At 31.3% G+C, this 18,865-nt stretch overlaps 2 protein-coding genes across 4 annotated transcripts; one reads left to right on the top strand and one right to left on the bottom strand.

Annotated features, from left to right (window-relative positions):
- Positions 1-4,592: 4,592 nt before the first annotated feature.
- LOC107064307 (cyclin-dependent kinase-like 4) lies at positions 4,593-14,508 on the bottom strand. Of its 3 annotated transcripts, none has more exons than XM_089178385.1 (6): positions 14,372-14,508; positions 10,268-10,500; positions 9,981-10,175; positions 8,542-8,833; positions 8,095-8,482; positions 4,593-8,016 (listed from the first exon to the last, which is right to left on the bottom strand). In XM_089178385.1, the coding sequence occupies exons 2-6, from the start codon at positions 10,433-10,435 to the stop codon at positions 7,701-7,703; spliced, it is 1,359 nt and encodes a 452-aa protein (XP_089034511.1). In that variant the 5' UTR covers positions 10,436-10,500; positions 14,372-14,508; the 3' UTR covers positions 4,593-7,700. The 3 variants fall into 3 exon arrangements, with proteins under 3 accessions (XP_089034511.1, XP_089034510.1, XP_089034512.1); XM_089178384.1 differs by having other exon boundaries at positions 10,268-10,519; positions 14,372-14,505; XM_089178386.1 differs by lacking the exon at positions 14,372-14,508 and adding an exon at positions 10,574-10,712.
- On the top strand, positions 14,053-18,721 carry LOC107064308 (zinc finger CCHC domain-containing protein 24). Its single transcript, XM_015316852.2, is given in 5 exon segments — positions 14,053-14,247; positions 14,359-14,601; positions 16,821-16,859; positions 16,862-16,987; positions 17,332-18,721. Coding segments are annotated over 5 exon segments (717 nt in total). The 3' UTR covers positions 17,446-18,721.
- The last annotated feature ends 144 nt before the right edge of the window (positions 18,722-18,865 follow it).

Raw genomic sequence — 18,865 nt, 5'->3', positions numbered from 1 at the left:
CACATAAAAGACGACGGCGAGAGAGAAAAAACGACAACGCGAATATGTAAAAACAAGAGAGAGAGAGAGAGAAAGAGAGAGAGAGAGAAAGAGAGAGAGAGAGAAAGAGAGAGAGAGAGAAAGAGAGAGCGTGTGAGATGCGAGAGAGAGAAAGGGTGTTCATAAAATGTACTCATAATTATGAAAGTGGTCTAATTGTAAGTCAAAAATAAGAACAAAAATACGAGTTTATATTTGTTATTTCACGTCTCATTATTTCAATGTAATTTTAACGATATTGTCAAAAATGAACTTTTACGTAGTGCTTGTTACTTCAATATTATATAGAATTCATTTAGTGTTCAAATGTAATCCTTCAAATATCTCGAAACAAGAGATAAATAACTTTTATACCAGTTTCATAATTATAGGCACAAATGTACTTAATACTGTATTTAATCTACTCAATACACGTTATGAAAAAGTAAAAAAATTGTGGCTCTAGGAAAAGATATGTCCAATAGAGAAAGAAAGAGAAAGAAAGTGATATGTGGAATGCATCTCTGAAGAACAATTTAGTACATAGGTGACGAAAATATATCGTTTTACATTATACGTTTCTTCCAATTATGTACTTACATCTAACGTTATAGATAATATTATCTAAAGAAGAAAGAAATAAAATAACAATGATGAAAAACGATAAATTTTCGTTGTCCCTACGAGCATTTGTTTAAGGAAAGACATGGTGCGTGTGAACAAGAGATAGGGAGAGAAAGTGTGTGTGTGAGATTGAACGAAGTATAAAGAGAAAGAGAAAGAAAGAGTTTTGAGATTCCGCCGTTCATCTAGCCAAAAAAACTAATTGCGTCCAAAAAGTAATGTTTAAAAACGTCTTTAAACGAACGTACTTCTAGTATTATTAAGGGAATTTTCTTCAAATTCTTCTTCTTCATCTTCTACTATTACTACTACTACTTCTTTTTCCTATATTTCTTTCGGGGAGAAAAAAAAAGCAAAAAAAAAGCGAGAGAAAGAGAAGGAAAGAGAGAGAGAGAGAGAGAAAATAATAAGCGGCTGGAGCACATGCGAGTACTCCTTTTGAAAAAAAGCCTTTAACGAGCTCAAGGACTGCGTTTATGAAATACCACTCACTTTATTGTATACAAGGAATAAACAATAATTATAATAATTATAAACAATAATAACGATAATAACGATAATAATAATATTAAAGGTAATAACAATAATAATGATGATAATAAATAACGTTTAAAAAAAATGCGTAAGCAAAAGAAGAATGAAAATCAGAACGAGACTAAGAGTCAGAAAGAGAAAGAAAAAGAGAGAGAGAGAGAGAGAGAGATAGAAAGAAAGAAAGAAAGCGAACCACAGCGAGTGAGTAAACAAGAACAAGGCTCAAATTGATTTCGCGATCAATCTCCTCCCTGATCTCATCGGAGATCTAAACAGAAACCAGCACTCCGGTCCAAGGGACCCCTGACGAAAAAGCTTCAAGCGATTTCACACTTGATTTTTACGTTATGTTACCTTAGGCACGACCTATGACTATGTCATATATTTTAATATTTTAATATTAATACGAAAATAGACGTCGTTCGAAAAATAATAATGAATTAATTTATTTGAAATTTAATAAAAATATAAATACATACGTAGAAAACTATAAATCGTTAAACAAATTGGTTCAACAGTTTCTTTAATCTTCAATACAAAAGTGTGAAAAAATTAATATGAGCGTCATTTTGAATACATTCTTACGATCAATCTGAAATTTGTCAAAGCAATTATACTAATAATAATGAAAAACTGTGTAAAATCTGTTTTATTTTTATTTCAGCCAATTTATTGCTGTGATCAAACAAAAGTTGACGCTCTATAGTTCTTTAATTTGATATTTTTTCCCTCAATGTGATGATATACACTTTATCTCTCTTTGGTAACAAATAAGTTTCTTTATAACGATTATTAACACTAACATGACATATCGGAATAAATCTAGTATTTTTAAAAATTGTTAAATTAAATTGTATTATTAATTTAATAGTTGTTGATTTTAACACTATATAAATTTGTTTATAACAAATTTGAACTATAGAGAGTTAACATGTATAAATACATTAAGTAAACGTGAATGATTTTCGTCGAGAATTTTCAACTTAATTGATAAACATGTACTTTTTCTGTTAAAAGCTATAGCGAGTCTTTCAACGACAGTGATTACACAAGAAACTGTTTGCGGTCGTGCCTAAAAAAACGATTCGGTACGAGAATTTACAGAATGTGGTTGCAGGCTCCAGTGAGTTTTCATCTTCACTCATCCAGCTTTTCATCTTTCTCCATAAGAATAAAATTCTTAAACTTTGAAATTGCTTGCATCGATTGAAAAAAAAAATCTTTGGAGACAAGTTGCAACGCATCCGTTGATCTCGATCGAATCGTTGTATCGTAACGGTTACAAAAGAAAAAACAAACAAAAAAAAAAAATAAATAGTAAGATGAATAAAAAAAAAAAATTGTCAAAAGGTTTCAATTGATCGTTCTTCCCTCGTAGTTGTTGATTAAAAAAAAATGCGAAGGGCCGCCGACTAGCTTCCGTCCCACCTGTTAGCGAAAGGCATCGTTTAAAGAAAAAAAAAAAAAGCAATGAAAATAAAAAAAAGTAAGAGAAATAAAACAAAGCATTCGTCGAATATTTTCTCTATCCTGTATAAAGTGACTCAAGAAAAAAAGAATAATAGTTAAATGTAATGGCAAAAGAATAAAAAAAAAATATTGAAAAATCTTCAAGGAAAAAAGGAAATTTAAAAAAAATAAACAAGTAGAGATGAAAAATAATCTGAGTGAGTAACATATATACAAGTAATGTATGCATACATATACACGTATATACGTATTCATACGTATGTGTGTACGTATATATACATATGTATATATAAATATACTTACGATTTTTTCGTTAGTAAATAATGTGTTTCGTTTGCGTAGCGATTTTGTAGCAAAATATTTTTTGAGGCTGTGCCTCCGCTCGTTCGCGCTCACGTACGACTTCACACTTACACGCGGCGCGCGCGCGTACGGCAACGGCGATCGATTTAAAAAAAAAAAAAAAAAGAAGAAAAGAAAAGAAAAAAAACAAACAAATTACGATATTACTATTCGCGATACTCAGAGGATATTCAAAGTGCCTTATGATATATGACAGTTAACTCGAGCCGCCAGAACAATTGCCATGCTTTAAAATTTATATTACTTACATTGTACAAGAAAGGACATAAAAAAAAGGGAAGGGAAAAGATAGTATAAAAGAAAAAAAGATTTAAAAAAAGGCTATATTGAAGGGACATAAACGCACAACGTTCGTGTTCATCATCAAGCTGCATTCGGCTGAATTTGAAATTCAGATAAAGATTGTAGGGCTAATATGTACGTATAAGAAAATGAGTAAAATAAGGGAAAGAAAAAGAATAATACAAACTACGGGGGAGTTGAGCGCGAAAACGAAACATTTGAATTTGATCCTTTGGCACTTATCGAGTAATTATAAATAAAGGAATTCAATTCTAACGGGAACAGGGAAATTGTGCCTCTAAAAAACGCCCAACGCGTTTTTCTCTCCGATAGAAAAAGGGAGAAGAGCGAGCGAAGCCTTTTCTAATCCCGACGAGGTCGCTTGCTGAAGCCGGAAAGAGAGAAAGAGTGAGATAGACAAATAGACAGACTGATAGAAGCCGAGAGTTTAAAAAGGAGCGAGTAAGAGAAAAAGGGAGAGAGAAAGAGAAAGAGAAAGAAAAATGCACGCAAATATTGCTCGTTTATCGGAACTGGAATGTGTGTATTTACGTATGCATATACGTACATGCATACATAGATCGATCGAGATGAACGAGAAAAATGGTGGGGATGCGAAATGATGAAGGGAAAGAAGAAAAAAGAAAAAAGAGAGAAAGAACGACGATACAAAAAATCATGTTCCTCGAGAACCCCGGGTCCTCGACCTTTCGACTTTCCTTTTTCCTTTTCTTTCTTCTTCTTGTTTCTCATTTTACTTCCGGCTCGTTATATATATTATATACATACATATATATAATACCGGAAAACACGAGGGAGCGGTCGGTTATTTTTTTTCACTACCAGCGATCCAACCTTATCCTCTCGTCACACTCGTCGCAATATATCTATCTGTCCTTTTTGCGGAATATTCATTATATTTCAAGGATGGATGAAATTCCATGGAAAATAAAAAGACCCTTTAAAAATGTACACTCGTCGTGTGTGTCAAAAACTACTCTTATCGACCACCCTCTTATTCTCTTCCTCTCCAACGTGTCATCCGTTTGCCCCTTGCAACCCTTTTCAGACTTTCCCCTTTCCTCCTCTCTAACACTCTCCACTGCCCCCCTTCCCTCATTCCCCATCCCCACATCTCTCCTGTCCTCCTCATTTCTCCCTATATCCCTTTCAAAACTCACAGATCCTTTTCACAGACGAAAACTAAACCGAAAATTAAGTCAGGTGAGTAAAATCACACACACACGCGTTCACGCGCGTATATTATATGTACATTTACCTTTACTATCTAATATATCAACTCATATTATTAATTCATATTTATTAGCATGTTATGTTAAGAGAGACATTAAAACATTTCAAGTAAAAAATATTTTACAAAAATTCTTGAAAGAGTAAATGAAGTTTTAATGATGCGAATTTATCGCACGAAATACGTTCAGGTGTCTTCCTCTATACATTTTTTACATGATAATCAAGCGTCCTGTTCGTGTCTACCGATGGTTGTTTTACATGATGCTTTAAAGTAAGCCGAAATAAAAAATGCATAGGCTTCGCTTGACTCGGTAATGCAAGTTACAAAGCCACGTAACAAGAAAACGCGTGAGTGTTCAATCGAAGCGAGATATAAATAGAACCTCCTATATCATTCCCTAATTCTAATTCTTCTTCCTATACCTTTTATACTTTATCCTTAGATCATGTTCATGATCTATAACATTTAATGCCCACGCTTGTCATATCTGGCCGTAATCTAAAATATAAATATTCCTTAACAAATTTTCGCTTAATATTAATTAGACGCTTTATCAAAACAAATAGTTATCGTAAATTTCATCGTAAATCTTTCAAATTGATATTACATACGTAGACCTATTGAAATATCCATTATATGAACCACTTGTACGATTTACTAACTTTCGTTATTTGTGTTTTTTAAAAAGGACACACAATTACGTACTTATATACAAGCAATAGTAGATTTAAATACAGTCAAAGATTGTCAAAAAATAAGTGCCTAGCCAACGAGCGAATGCGGCCCTGCATTGAGGGTTAGTAACCTCTCTCGTGGCTCGCTTCGTACGATAATACTGTAGCACTATAAACCATATCGACCTATCCCCATGTTCTAGGATAAGGGATGTCTAGCCAGTTCTCAAATGGTACTGCGAACGTACAAATTACATGTCTGAATATAGTCGGATATCATCATTGGTTAACTCTTCTTCTTAAATTCTAGAATTATAGTATGTCCGATAGAGCGGCTGGTAATTTTCTTCTGTAATTTCATATACCGATACGCCCAGTATATTCATTTATCCCGAAAAGGAGTACATGCAAGTCGTTACAAGAAAATGAAGGAAGTAGTGAAACTAAAATATTTGAGATAACATTATTCAAAATTATACTTCTCTAGAATAAAATTAAAAATCACTCCTACGGTAAATTTTCGAAAATATTTTGCTTTCTTGAAATTTTGACAAATTGATATTTCACATCATAGAAATATCTGTAAAATTGTACCAAATGATGTTTTCGTATTTTGAGAATTCTGCGATAGATGGCTCTGCCTCGTAATTTTAACGTGTAATCCATATATACGAAGAAGAAAGATAAACTCATAAATTTATCACGATAAGAGGATCAAGTGAAAAATGAAATGTGCATGTTTGTAACCATTATTGAAATAATTACTATAATATGAAATAGAATTCTTATAAAATTACAAGCTTAATGTAGATTTCAAATTTTTAAGTAATAGACTGGATGCACAATAACTAAATCAGCTCTGCATACTATTTTAATATCATCATTCGAAAATATATATAAATAAAATCACAATTCGGAATGTTTCTCTATAAAACATACTTCTAAATAGAGGAATATAATATTATAAAAATTATATTCAAGAAATTTCTCAGAAAAATGATGCGCGAAATTTGAACTTTGACATATTTTACTTCTTATTAAAAGCTATCACTAATAAAGTGAAATTACAATTGAAATAAATTTTTACTTTTCGGGATTAAAATATTACAGACGTTAAATTTCAAAATCTATGTAGATACTCAAATTACAGATTCGATATAAACTAAATACATTAGCTAACAAAAAGTGTCAATCGAAAAATACTGAATTATAAAAAGTCGTCTTCTTTCGTATAGTATTTCACTAGAGTTTTCTTGGCCACGTTTACAGTCGAGAACTTTGGCCGTCTATATTATGCAAGTAGATCAGGTCAGGAAACTTATACGTTTATGTCCGAATGCTGCGTTTCGCCTCGTTAAAGTAATCCTCAACTAGCTTTTCGTATAATTTTCAATATTATGTTGGAAGCAATTTTAATGATGCCAATTTCATTTTTTCAGCTATCACTTTTCATTATAGATCAAAACTTTCCCATCTTTATGATAAAAGTTTCTAAATTAATAAAGAAATCTTACAAATATATCCGCATATAATCGTATTACGTATAATACTTCATTTTATTTACAATTTATAGAAATATAAAATAAAATGTTTACTTTTCATTCAAACCTTTTATCAAAGTGATAATTTCGTTAATGATTTCTAATTTTTCACACTCAACAACAGCCAAAATTGTATACATGTTCGCACTTTTTATACATATATTGTTACAGATCGTTCAACATCATTTCGTATTTTGTCGTTGTCAATCGAATGCTACAGAATAGAATATATTAAAACAATGCACGCATGTATTTAATAGCGATAAAAATATAATCTTGATAATTATTTATGGATTTTTATTTAATAGTTAGTATTTTTAAATATTTTCGGTCAGTATTTATAAAAAAATAAATATATACGAAAAATATCAGTATACACCATGTATCAATATGTTATCCTGATAAAACCTTGACGCAACGTCTGCTATTATTATAAATACTGACTATCTATTTAAAATACTTATAAATTATAATTTTTACTGAACAAAATATTCATATATACTGACAATTTATTTTATAAAATACTGACCAAAAATGTATAAACATTCTGATTAAATAAACAGAAGTATTATCTACATATTCGCGAAAATAATTTTATCATGAAATTATTTCTATGAAAGACAAAAGTTGACACGCGTGAGCATTCATAAATAATTAAGCTAATTAGACGATTAATTAACACGTTGCCGTACACTTTTAATTTGACGATCGTGCTCAGATATACAAAGATCGTCATTTGCGGCAATGTGTTAAAATAAATCAAATATAAAATAAGTCCTTTTATATGTTATTACTAATATATAGATAATATATTATATAAAATTTGCATTAAAACTACTTCCACCAGTCGTACTACGTATTTATTTCATAATCATCATTCTATCAACGGAAATGTCATGATGAAGCAAAGAAAACAGTTTAAGGAATAAACGTACGTTTTTAGTGATCTACAGAAGGCAAATCCAGCCTCTTTCTTTTGCCACTTGTTTTCGCTTCCATTGAATCTTTCGGCGTTAAGGCTGGAAAAGTGCAACCCTTCGAATTTGCTATTTGAAGACCTTTAAGCTCCAGCCTACGTATATAAGTCGTATTTGGTATCACGGAGACAGGACCAAAGTAGCAAACTTCTCGCGGACGATTGATTTGCGAAGCCAATGGTCTCTCAGTTCGTTGTACTTTTTCACATTTAATAGTTCTATCAAATTCTATTTTATTGCGTAATTCTTTCGTATCGTGTAAAATAGTCATTTGCCACCTTAAAATTATTCGACTTGTTTAGTAAAAAAAAAAGATATGAAAATGATTATAATTGAAAAAAATAAAATATGTATACCTGCCAGTGCTGCTGCGACAAACTCTTGGAGATGGTTTAACCGAAAGAATGCTTGCTTTTCGATCCTGAATCTTTTTCTTCGAAAACGGATTTAAACTTGACTCTTTGGCGATACATTTCTGTAATTCTTCAAGAAATTTCACACTAAAATTGTCCTGAAGGAAAAGAAGGTGATGCAGTAAAACGGAACACTTAGGCCTAGTATCTGGATCCATACGAAGACACTGCGAAAGAAAATCCAAGCTCACTGAACTCCATGAAGGAAAGAGATTTCGTAAGGTTAATGATCCTTGAAAAATCATGAATTCATCGACAGCAGTAAGTCGTAATGACTGTTTAGAATAATTGCTTGGTCCAATTGACGACTGGTGTTTACCACCAAGACTACCTGTATATGAGCAAAATAATTATTAATATTTAATTATCAGTTTATTTCTCAAATCTTACCTAAGACTTTAGTGATTCTATAAAGTTGATCGATGTCACTGTCGCCTGGAAAAATTGGTTCTCCTGTCATCATTTCAGCATAAAGACAACCGACCGCCCAAACGTCTATTTCTCTGCCATATCTCGTATCACCAACGAGCAGTTCTGGTGCACGATACCATCTCGTCGCTACGTAATCGGTACAGGATTCTTTCGAGCTGCCGACCAATCGTGCAAAACCGAAATCGCAAAGTTTGATCACACCATTCGACGAAACTAAAACGTTCTCTGGTTTGACATCCCTGTGCATAATCTAACAATAAAAAATAGATCCGTTTTTTGTTCTGTTTTATTTCTCTACAAGAAATTGGGTTGATAATTAAAAAAATCAATTTCATGAATATTTCATTTAATATAAATTTATATAATTATGTTATTACAGAATAAATATAGATATTCTTCCTTCAATATACATATATATAATCGAAATGTATTTATTATACCAATTAGAGCGAACATATAGAATAAGAGCAAAGTTTACGGATTGTTATAAGATAAATTGAATAAAAGAACTTCAATTAATAAAACTTTTGCCTAAAACAAGTTTTGAATTTTTACTTTTTCTAATACGTAACAGCAATAGCAATTACATTTCCAATTGTAAATCATACATTTATTTATATTAAATTTATGTATATTTGAGACCTTCTAAATATTTCTACGAGTCTTTAACTAATCGTTGTTGGCGTTGTTGCTTCTACCATATGACTATTAATAAGAAACATCGTCACGCTAGCTGCATTCAAAATCGTACGTCAAAGCCAAAAAATTTGTTAAGAATTATATGTATTTTATTTACGCTGTAAAATTGACATATTTATTAAACCTATATTGTATTTAATTGTTATTAATAATTTATTGAAAAATATTATTTTCCAACATTTACTAAATTAATAAAAAATCAATTATAATTTGAATTTCATTATGCACTCGATCGTGAATATTAAATTACTTATTCAATTTTTACAATGATATCATTCATGTATAATTCAAGTAATTATTATAAAATGTCTTATTTCATTACGCATCGAACAAGGTCAGTATTCAATTAACTCATTCATCTATCTCGCATTTATCTTTAAACGTTATCTTTAATCAACGTGGAATATGAATGACACGTGAAATGAAAAGAAATAGAAGGTAAAGATATAGAAATTTTTCCTTAAAGTTTAATTTCCTTTTAAATCTCATAATTGTATAAAAAAAAAATTCGACAAACCAATGGAAAAATTAAAAAAAAAACAATAAAAATACAAATTATTCTGAAATAAGAAATTAGTATAACATGTCTTCTTAAAAATCATAAAATTTCTCACAAAAATTAATCATCGTCCTTTAAAATCTCATCCAAACTTACGCAATATAAAAAGAATATCATTAATCAAGGCTTGATCACTCACGTGATTATTGTGACAGAAATTCAGACCACGAAGTACTTGAAAAATGTAACGTTTTGAGACCTCTGCTCCGAGACCATCGCCAGTTTTTTCTAATTCATCGAGAACAGTGTGATCCAAGAATTCAAAAACCAAATAAAATCTTTTTCTACGGCGAAACACCTCGATCATGTTAATAAGATTCTCGTGACGCAGTTTCTACATCGAAAAGAAGAATTTAATTTAAAAAAAATATTAGATAGATCTATCGTAATTAGAGAAGTTTGATACAAATGAACGCAACTAATTACCTTCAATATCCGAATCTCTCGAAGAGCCAATTTTCGAACTTGAACGTCCTCCTCCGTTTCTAAAAATTTCTTTATTGCTACCACTTGGCCAGTTTCACGATGTCTACATTTCATTACGACACCATAACTACCCTCACCGACAACTTCGATATTCTCGTATTTATCCATTGTATTTGTCAACTACTCTTTCATGTTAAAATGTGTATACTATCCAACCGATCATCGACAAGCATCTTAAATTCATTAGCGAAACTTTAGAAAAGAAAAGAAAAATTTTAATTCTCGTACAATGACAACAACACTCACTGCTTTCTAGAAACGTCGGAAAAAGAAATGGAGAAAGGAGCAAAAAAAGAAGAAGAGAAGAAAAGAAAGATAAAGAAAATAAATGAACCACAGGTTGCGATGAACGTAGCAAAGTATCAAGAAAATCCTTTTCGATCGTTGCCGATAACAAACACGTGTTCGTTCACCTAATAGGTGAAACTTCGCAGCAAGATGAAAGAAAGAAAAAGACAATAAAAATAAAATAAGAAACGAATAGAGAAAATTTTCTTAGAAAAATATTGTTCATTTGTAAGCAACATCGAACAACTTATAAAGTATAAGAAATCCAAATTTTCACTTTTTAAAATATCTATCACTCTTTAAAAAAAAAAAAGACAAAATAAACTTTCTTCGAAGTAAACTCCGGCAAGGATAAGTTCCAACTGCTACTCAGGGTACTGTACGAGTCTCTCATCGATGCTTATCGATCGGCTCGCAATTAGAGCAGGGGGTCTGTTTTCGTCAATAATAGCTAAACTACTCGCCGTTGGAGGCTTGTTATGCTTTAAGGGTGAAGGTGGTAGGAGTAAAAGAGGTACCAAGAGCGATAAACTAACAGGATGATACGAATAGTTACGGCCTAGACTCCTAACCTCTTTTCTTTATCCTCTTCTTTCTCTAATTAAATTAGTCACGATCTTTTGCAAATTATTTTCTATAGAATCGTACATATATTCTTTCATCTTCTGCATCCTTTGGAGCAACGTAGCTTTCGGATAAAATTTGAAAGAAATGAAGTGCTCGTTTCAACGTTAATAGGGGAATGGATGATAGGTAAACGTAAGAGGGAACTTGTTGGAGCGAGACTTGAATGTCTAAAGAGCGTCTGAACTTTGCGTGCCGAGAAATCACTGACGAAGTTCACCCTTGCGTAAGCTCGAATAAAAGGTCAATCCTAGCGAACTTGCCGAATGCCAGAAACTTTTCCAAGGTCTCGTCTGTTAATCGAGGTGTTAGATTCATAGAAAGTAGGAAGATACAATCTTATGTTTTCCCAGTTCTATAGAAATTTTCAAAAATATTCAACTCTGATTTGTATCTTACAAACGATAATTACCTATAGATCCAGATAATGTTCCTTCGATGTTCTTCGCGATTTTCATTTAATTCTTTTTCACACTTGACCCTAAATGTCCTTGATAGGAATTAAAATCAGAAAATACATATGATCACCTTAATGTATAATAATTTTTAAGGTTATACGATATAAAAAGTTATGAACAAGTAAGTACTTAATCTGTAACTAAATGTAATAAAAAGCTTGAAAAGGTTTAATCGTATCGATCTACGCCTGATTAGTCTGAAGTAAATCGAAGGGATACTATGACGTTCTCGATACATTCGAATCACAATTTCTCGAACGAATACCCGTAATCGATTAACACGAATAGAATTTGTAAACTATTTATGGACGAAAGTTCAATGACTTGCCGTCTGTGGTTTTGCCAAAGGCTTTTTGATCGCGTGCTTTACAGGAATCGTTCAATGCGTTCTCTTTTTCACCATTATTATTTATAAAAATGAATCTTTCATAAAGAGAATATAAGAAAGAGGTTACTGAAAAACACAATAATAAAACTAAACTATTTTATGATCTAAAGTTAATTTTTAATACTTCACGCATATATATTTCAAAAACGTTCGATTTGAATTCGAACTATCATTGTCAGTCTAACAATAAGCTTACTTGACAAAGGAAAAAACTATCTCTGACTGTTAGCTTGTCTTATACCTAAGCGGAACTGATCTCATCATGTGGCCTACACATATAAACACCAAGAACCCATACTATCCTACTATTACGATGAAAAGAATAAAGAGAAATTAATCCTTTAGGATTAAACTATTATATCTTTTAGGGCTCATCTTAACTTGGGCATATGCAGCAACAAGGATACATGTCCCATAACGTAAACCTTAATATAAACATAGCTGAAATACAAACATGCGTGACTATTTTATGTAAATTCAAATAAGCGGTCATTCAAATAATTAATTTTCAGATAATTGATGTTTCGATATAATAATATGTCATCACTGACATATACATCAGAGTTGTTCAATTTCTCTTATGTTAGTTAGTACGCGGGCCATTTTTTCTTTTGTGAACATTTTATCAATCAAAAAGTCAATTAAATGTCACGTCAAAAATGAATGCATAAACAAGTTTAAAACCGCCATAATACAGCCCTCCGCTGTTACAAGTTTTCTATATAGAACACATTTCTTTTCATTTTAACTTTGAATTTAGTTTAGCAAAGACGTTTATTTAAATTCTTATTTAAAAATATTAATTTTTTTCTCGTACTGCCAGATGGACATCGCTGATATACGTACATATATACAAAGAAATGAGAAAGAAAAAAGTTACAGATGTGAAGGATAAGAAAAAACGACTAACATAAGAAGAAAGAGAGTAAAGTAAGAGAAGAAGCACGATCGTGTTCAGAATTTGTTCAAGGCGTATCTGTTAGCAGCAATAGGCTGTAGCGAGTGAAAACGAGCACTGAAATAGATGCACCACATGGCGGGGATCTTCGACTATGTGTGCGAGAATGAGTGTACGGCTTTCTACTGGTTCGCGTACTGGGAAAAAGACGGTAGCAGAGTGAACGAGAGTGCCAAGTCGAAGAAGATTTTCAGTTCAAATTGGATCAATTCGATAAATCTTGATCACGTCTTTTTCGAGAAATATACAAGTAAATAATGTATGATAAAGATCGTTAAAAAAAAAAGCCGAATTTGACAGTGGACAAAGATTATGTGAAAATAATTTTGTGACAAAACTTGTGACGATTATAATTCGTTTGAGTTCTAGTGATGTGGTAAATACTAATTTTCAAGAAAAAACATTTTATTAAAGAGAAGGTCAATAAAATATATATATATATAGAAAAAGAGAGAGGGAAGTACGAGTGAAAAATTAAAGTGAAGAATCTTATGAAGTAATAAAAAAAATACACGTATGATACTTTTTAATAGAATTCGTTTAATTAGATATTATAGGAGAGAAGAAAGTGAAAAGAGTCGAGTTAAATCGAGTCAATTGTTGAGCGTCGTTCACGTTCGACATCTCGATGAAGATTCACGATCTTTTAGTGAGCTAACATTCTAAAAATACGATGTAAGCTTCGTGATCTTATAGTGGAAGTCTTCGAGCATCGAGGAAATTTCGTGGAGACTAGTAGTTAGATAGTAGTAATACGCGTTTATACTTTCTATTGCAAGTCAGACAAAATTATAATTCGTTTGAAATGAAATGGATAATATAATACTTCGGTATATTGATGATAAATAATAGAAACAATTTCTCCGAGAGAAAAAAAAAGAGAGCTAATTCAAAAAATTGTTTTTAAGGCAATGCTCGTTCGTCACACGAAAATTCAACTAAGCCGGTTAGACCGGCGTTATCGAAAACGGTAAAATTTATCAAACTTGTGATCACTAACTAGACACAAATGGCTACCTGCCATCCTAGACCACTGGTACAGCACCTGCAACTACAGGAGCAAACTCAGGTTGGCCTAGGTACTATCAATAGCGTCGGTAGTCAAGGACAAAAAGTGCTACAGCAAACTCATTATCAGCCTCACCTGTTGAATTGGGTATATTTGGCGATCACTGATCAAAACTCGCCACAACTTTCTGATCAGGTAAATCATCTCAAATGATTTTTCACTTTTACCTATCATTACTATCTATAAAAAGCTTTACATTATTTAGTAAAAAATTGCCAAAACTCTTGAATAAACTTATTGTTCAAGAAAAAGCTTGTACCTACGATATGGAGCAGTTATGCGACAGCAAACTCACAAACCTATCTACACCAAAACACTTTGAATGCTTCCGGAGCAATAGGTGCCAGTTTAGCCGATAGTATTGGTGATCTCGCCGAACATTTTACTGAATTGGACCTGTTAGATAGAAAACCAATAAAGAGGCCACCATCTACGTACTTGTGTCATTTGTGTTTTACAAAAGGTCATTATATCAAAGATTGCCCGCAGGTAAGATCGTGATGTTTATTGCATCTCATTTTATCTTCAAAATAACATCTAGAGAAAGTTCGAAACTTACACGTTACTCGTAAATTCATGGCTGTTCGTGAACGAAGCGCGTGCCTTGATGTAACAGCGTGATGCGACGATCAATTGAGCGCTAATTGAGACAACAAACGAGTACTCTAAAGTTGATGACGTCAGGAATACTGCTTTGCAAAACATTCCATGTATATACACGACTTGAATCGTAATACGTTAATGTTACATCGAATGTTAATATATTTTATTTAAATTTTAAATTATCATTTTTACATAACGTGGTCTTAAATCGATTATTCCTCCAATTACGTTGACAACAAGGTTAATTATTGATAACTTTTCTAATTATAATTAGTTTTTTGAAGTGAAAACTTCTTTAGAATGGGGATGATTTGAAAAAATGTAACGCGACGATGAAACAGCCACGATACTAAGTAAGAAGAGAAAAAAAGACAAACATATAAGATTAAGCTTGCGAGAGAATGAGATAGAATGTAGCTATACAGTTTTTCCTATTCTCGGTCTCCTCTTTATGCACTGCTTCGTAGTCCCCATTCCTGGCTACTAAGCGTTGTATATGTGTGTGTTTGTGTGTGACTGTATACTACGAAGCGTGGACTCATATCATCTTGATACTATACCTATCTAGTGACAAGGTAAACCTTTTGCGGATGACGGTCGGCACCTTCTACTTAATAAAGGGGAGCTGGGAAAAATGGAGCTTGTACAGTAAATATTAAATTAATATTTAAAATTAAATACATTTTTAATAATTAATAGTATTGAGTTCGAATAGAGAAAACCAACTTTACAACAAATTAGACATCATTGACGTTTAAAATTCATGCCGATTAAGATAGGTAGGTCACGTGGCACGCATGGGAGAGGATCGAACGGAAAAAACTGTGCCTTTTGATAAATACAGTAACAATATTATAATAAATAAATCCTATAACTATCTTACTCCTGATACTCTGCATTCTACTCATTCTCTCAGTTTGGTTTTAAGAAGGTTTCACTTCTAACACGTGTGATCTATACACATGATATTTTTTTATTTATAATTCAACTAAATCGTAATATGATTTTATCTCGATTTTTTTGAAGTGAAACTTCTTTAGGCACGCTAGATAGAATTCATATGCAAGTAAGAGAAACGAAGCATATTATGCATAGCATTGCCTATTTTTCAGTCTTCTCTTTGTGCATTTTTTCTTATGAAAGACAGAATGCTTCGTAGTTTCTCTATTCATGCTTCAAGCTCGCATGCACTACTTTTTAAGAGAGAATTGAAGACACTGTTAGATGTTTAGTGACAATGTGTATTGATATGCATCCAATGTACAAAAAACCGCCTAATTGATCAATTCTATTCACTCCAAGTATATATCATAATTTATTTTCATAATTACAGTCCACACGGCTAACTCAAATTTTTGAAGAATTATCCACGTATTCCTTTTCAGATAAAGCATAAAAGAAATCTAGATGAATAATAAATCGCAGCCGAAACCTGGTTTTCATTTATGAATAATACATATATAGAAGTTCTAGTATATATATATATAAAAGTGTGTTCTATTAGATAATAATTATAAAATACTATTACTAAGCAAGTTATATATATAATATATATATATACGTTACCATGAAAAACCGAAATTGGAAAATGTCAAAATTCACATGGTTGAAAATCAACACATATCGAATATTTGAGTATATTCTTATACATTAATATTTCGGACATATACCAAGCTCAGTTTAACATTCTCCAATCTCGATTTTCCATGGTAACATATATATTCTATTGTTTATAGATCTCAAGATACCAAAAAAAATTTCTCAACTCTCAAAGGAGAGTAAAGCTCAAGTCAACCAACAAAAAGTCAAACCACCACCGAAAACTGAAAGGGAATCTACTCAGGAGTATAGGGCACGACTGAAAGCATTAAAAAATAAGATACATATCTGTTGTAAATTTAATATATCTATCGAATTTAAATAGACACCTGCGATCAAGAAGTTTCACTTCAAACATGCGCACTTATTTGTACGCGCTATTTTTTTTTTATTAAATAGGATATTACACAAAAAAACTTATAAATGATAAACTAATTATTCTTATGTTTTGATTAAGAAAGTATTTTTTTCATCTGATTAAAATGTGAAATAACTTTTTACTTTAGGCTCGTCCAAAAGGCGAAGGTCTTACACCTTACCAAGGTAAAAAAAAAGATGCTTTGGAGAATACAAATGTCCAAAATGTAAACGTAAATGGATGTCGGGCAATAGTTGGGCTAATATGGGTCAAGAATGCATGAAATGTCATATTAATGTGTATCCTCATAAACAGGTAAGAGTGTCCTAATAAATTTTTTGATAATTTCCCATAATGAATGTCTCGATCTTAAGAATTTCAAATTAACTGACATAGTATCACGATTGTTTATATCAACACGATCGTCATGTTATTTTCTTCAAGTATTATGATCGTAGATATGTATAAGAAAACGGGCAAAAGCTAATTATAGTTACATAGTCGCGCTCCGGCTCGTCGACTGCTGTACAAAAATACTTGAGCGGATTCATCGAATAATTATGTTACAACAGACTTTCCTTTTCCTTTCCGTGGACATTTTTTTCTACCTAAAAAACAAAACATATATATATATTATTAACTTGTGGTTTTACTTTTAGAGACCATTAGAACAGCCTGACGGTTTAGACGTATCTGACCAAAGTAAAGAACATCCTCAACACCTTTGTGAAAAATGTAAAATTCTGGGATATTACTGCAGACGTAGTCAATAAAAGCGATGTAGCATACACATCAAAAATATATACATATATTTAGGTACGTATTATATACATATATATAGGTACGTCTTTTCTATATGACTACTCGCGTGATCATTTAAAATCCTAAATTAACGAACTATTACTGGTACAACTTTACATGCACTACTTTGTATGCATACTGTCGGATGTGCAAGAAGGTATAGATGTATATTATTTTTTCGATTATCTCAATAATATTATTCTTGACACAAAAACAATATTCTTTAATTAAATGACGAATCGGGACTTTCATACTCAGGGATGATTTTATGAAATCTATAAGAGCACAGATACAAAGCTCTTTTGTACAAAAATGATTATATTTAAAAATGAAGAATCATAAAAAACAAAAGTGATGCAAGTTAAAGAATGAAAAAATTGAATTTTAACTTTTTATTTTCTCAAATACATATCTATTCGTAATATGCATAACTGATTATGAATCTTCATAATTATAAGTCTTTTCCATTTAACTGAGAAGTAAATTCTTTAACTTACATCACTTTCTTATTAGTACATTCAATTCAATAGACACAAAATGTATCTTATCTTTGTACATCAGAGAATGAAAAGGGACAAATAGAGCATAAGTTTACCGTTTATTTTAATTATCTCAACTATTTGTCACAATCTAAAGAAAATAATTGTCAGGAAACAACATTATTCGATACTGTACATATACATATAAGGTTCGTCAAGATAAATATTTGACATGAATATGTTACTATTAGCCATATTTAACAACTTGAAAATGTTACAGAATGACTAGGAATGCTTGAGAGATATGACTTATACGCGTTTGAAACTATATAGTTCTCTTTTATTAAATAAGAAAACAAACTTTCTATCGCCAAAGAAAATAACATTAATAAATGTAGATGTATATCTCTTTTTCATCAAATATGCAACTCTAATATTCTAATAAAATGACATAAATTTATCAGAAATGCGAAAAAAATGGACTCAAATATGTTGAATCATTATTATTATTATTATTAAGATTATTATTTTTATTATAATTATTATTATAATTATTGTTTCATCGAAATCGTCGGGAAAATTAAGAATTCAATGCAATTATTTCTCTACTTTCACTGAAGTGCATAAATTTATTTCTTTGGTTTTAATATCATTTTTGAGTACGGCTATAGAGCGTTAACAAACTATCTTTAACAATAAACGAATCACCTACGAAAAAATTTACGAAATTCAATACTAAATTCATTACGTATATATATATATATATATATATATATATATATATATATATATATATATATATATATATATAATACTTAAGAACGTTTATCTCTAAAATTTATAACCATCTAAATATCTGCCCATTTCTAAGGATAAATTTAATAAAATGTGCACGACAATAACAAATTGTACA

Source organism: Polistes dominula, unplaced genomic scaffold (assembly GCF_049000335.1).
Source record: "Polistes dominula isolate Pdom_NZ unplaced genomic scaffold, Pdom_raw_medaka contig_77, whole genome shotgun sequence".
NCBI lineage: Eukaryota > Metazoa > Arthropoda > Insecta > Hymenoptera > Vespidae > Polistes > Polistes dominula.
Note: the sequence above shows the minus strand (reverse complement) of the source record. Positions and strands in the feature narration are given on the sequence as shown.

Coding starts and splice junctions, on each gene's coding strand:
- LOC107064307 (XM_089178385.1), bottom strand. CDS start 10,435: ATGGATAAATACGAGAATATCGAAGTTGTCGGTGAGGGTAGTTATGGT. Junction 10,176..10,267: donor GAGAGATTCGGATATTGAAG/GTAATTAGTTGC, acceptor TTTTCGATGTAG/AAACTGCGTCACGAGAATCT. Junction 8,017..8,094: donor TGTCGCAGCAGCACTGGCAG/GTATACATATTT, acceptor AATAATTTTAAG/GTGGCAAATGACTATTTTAC.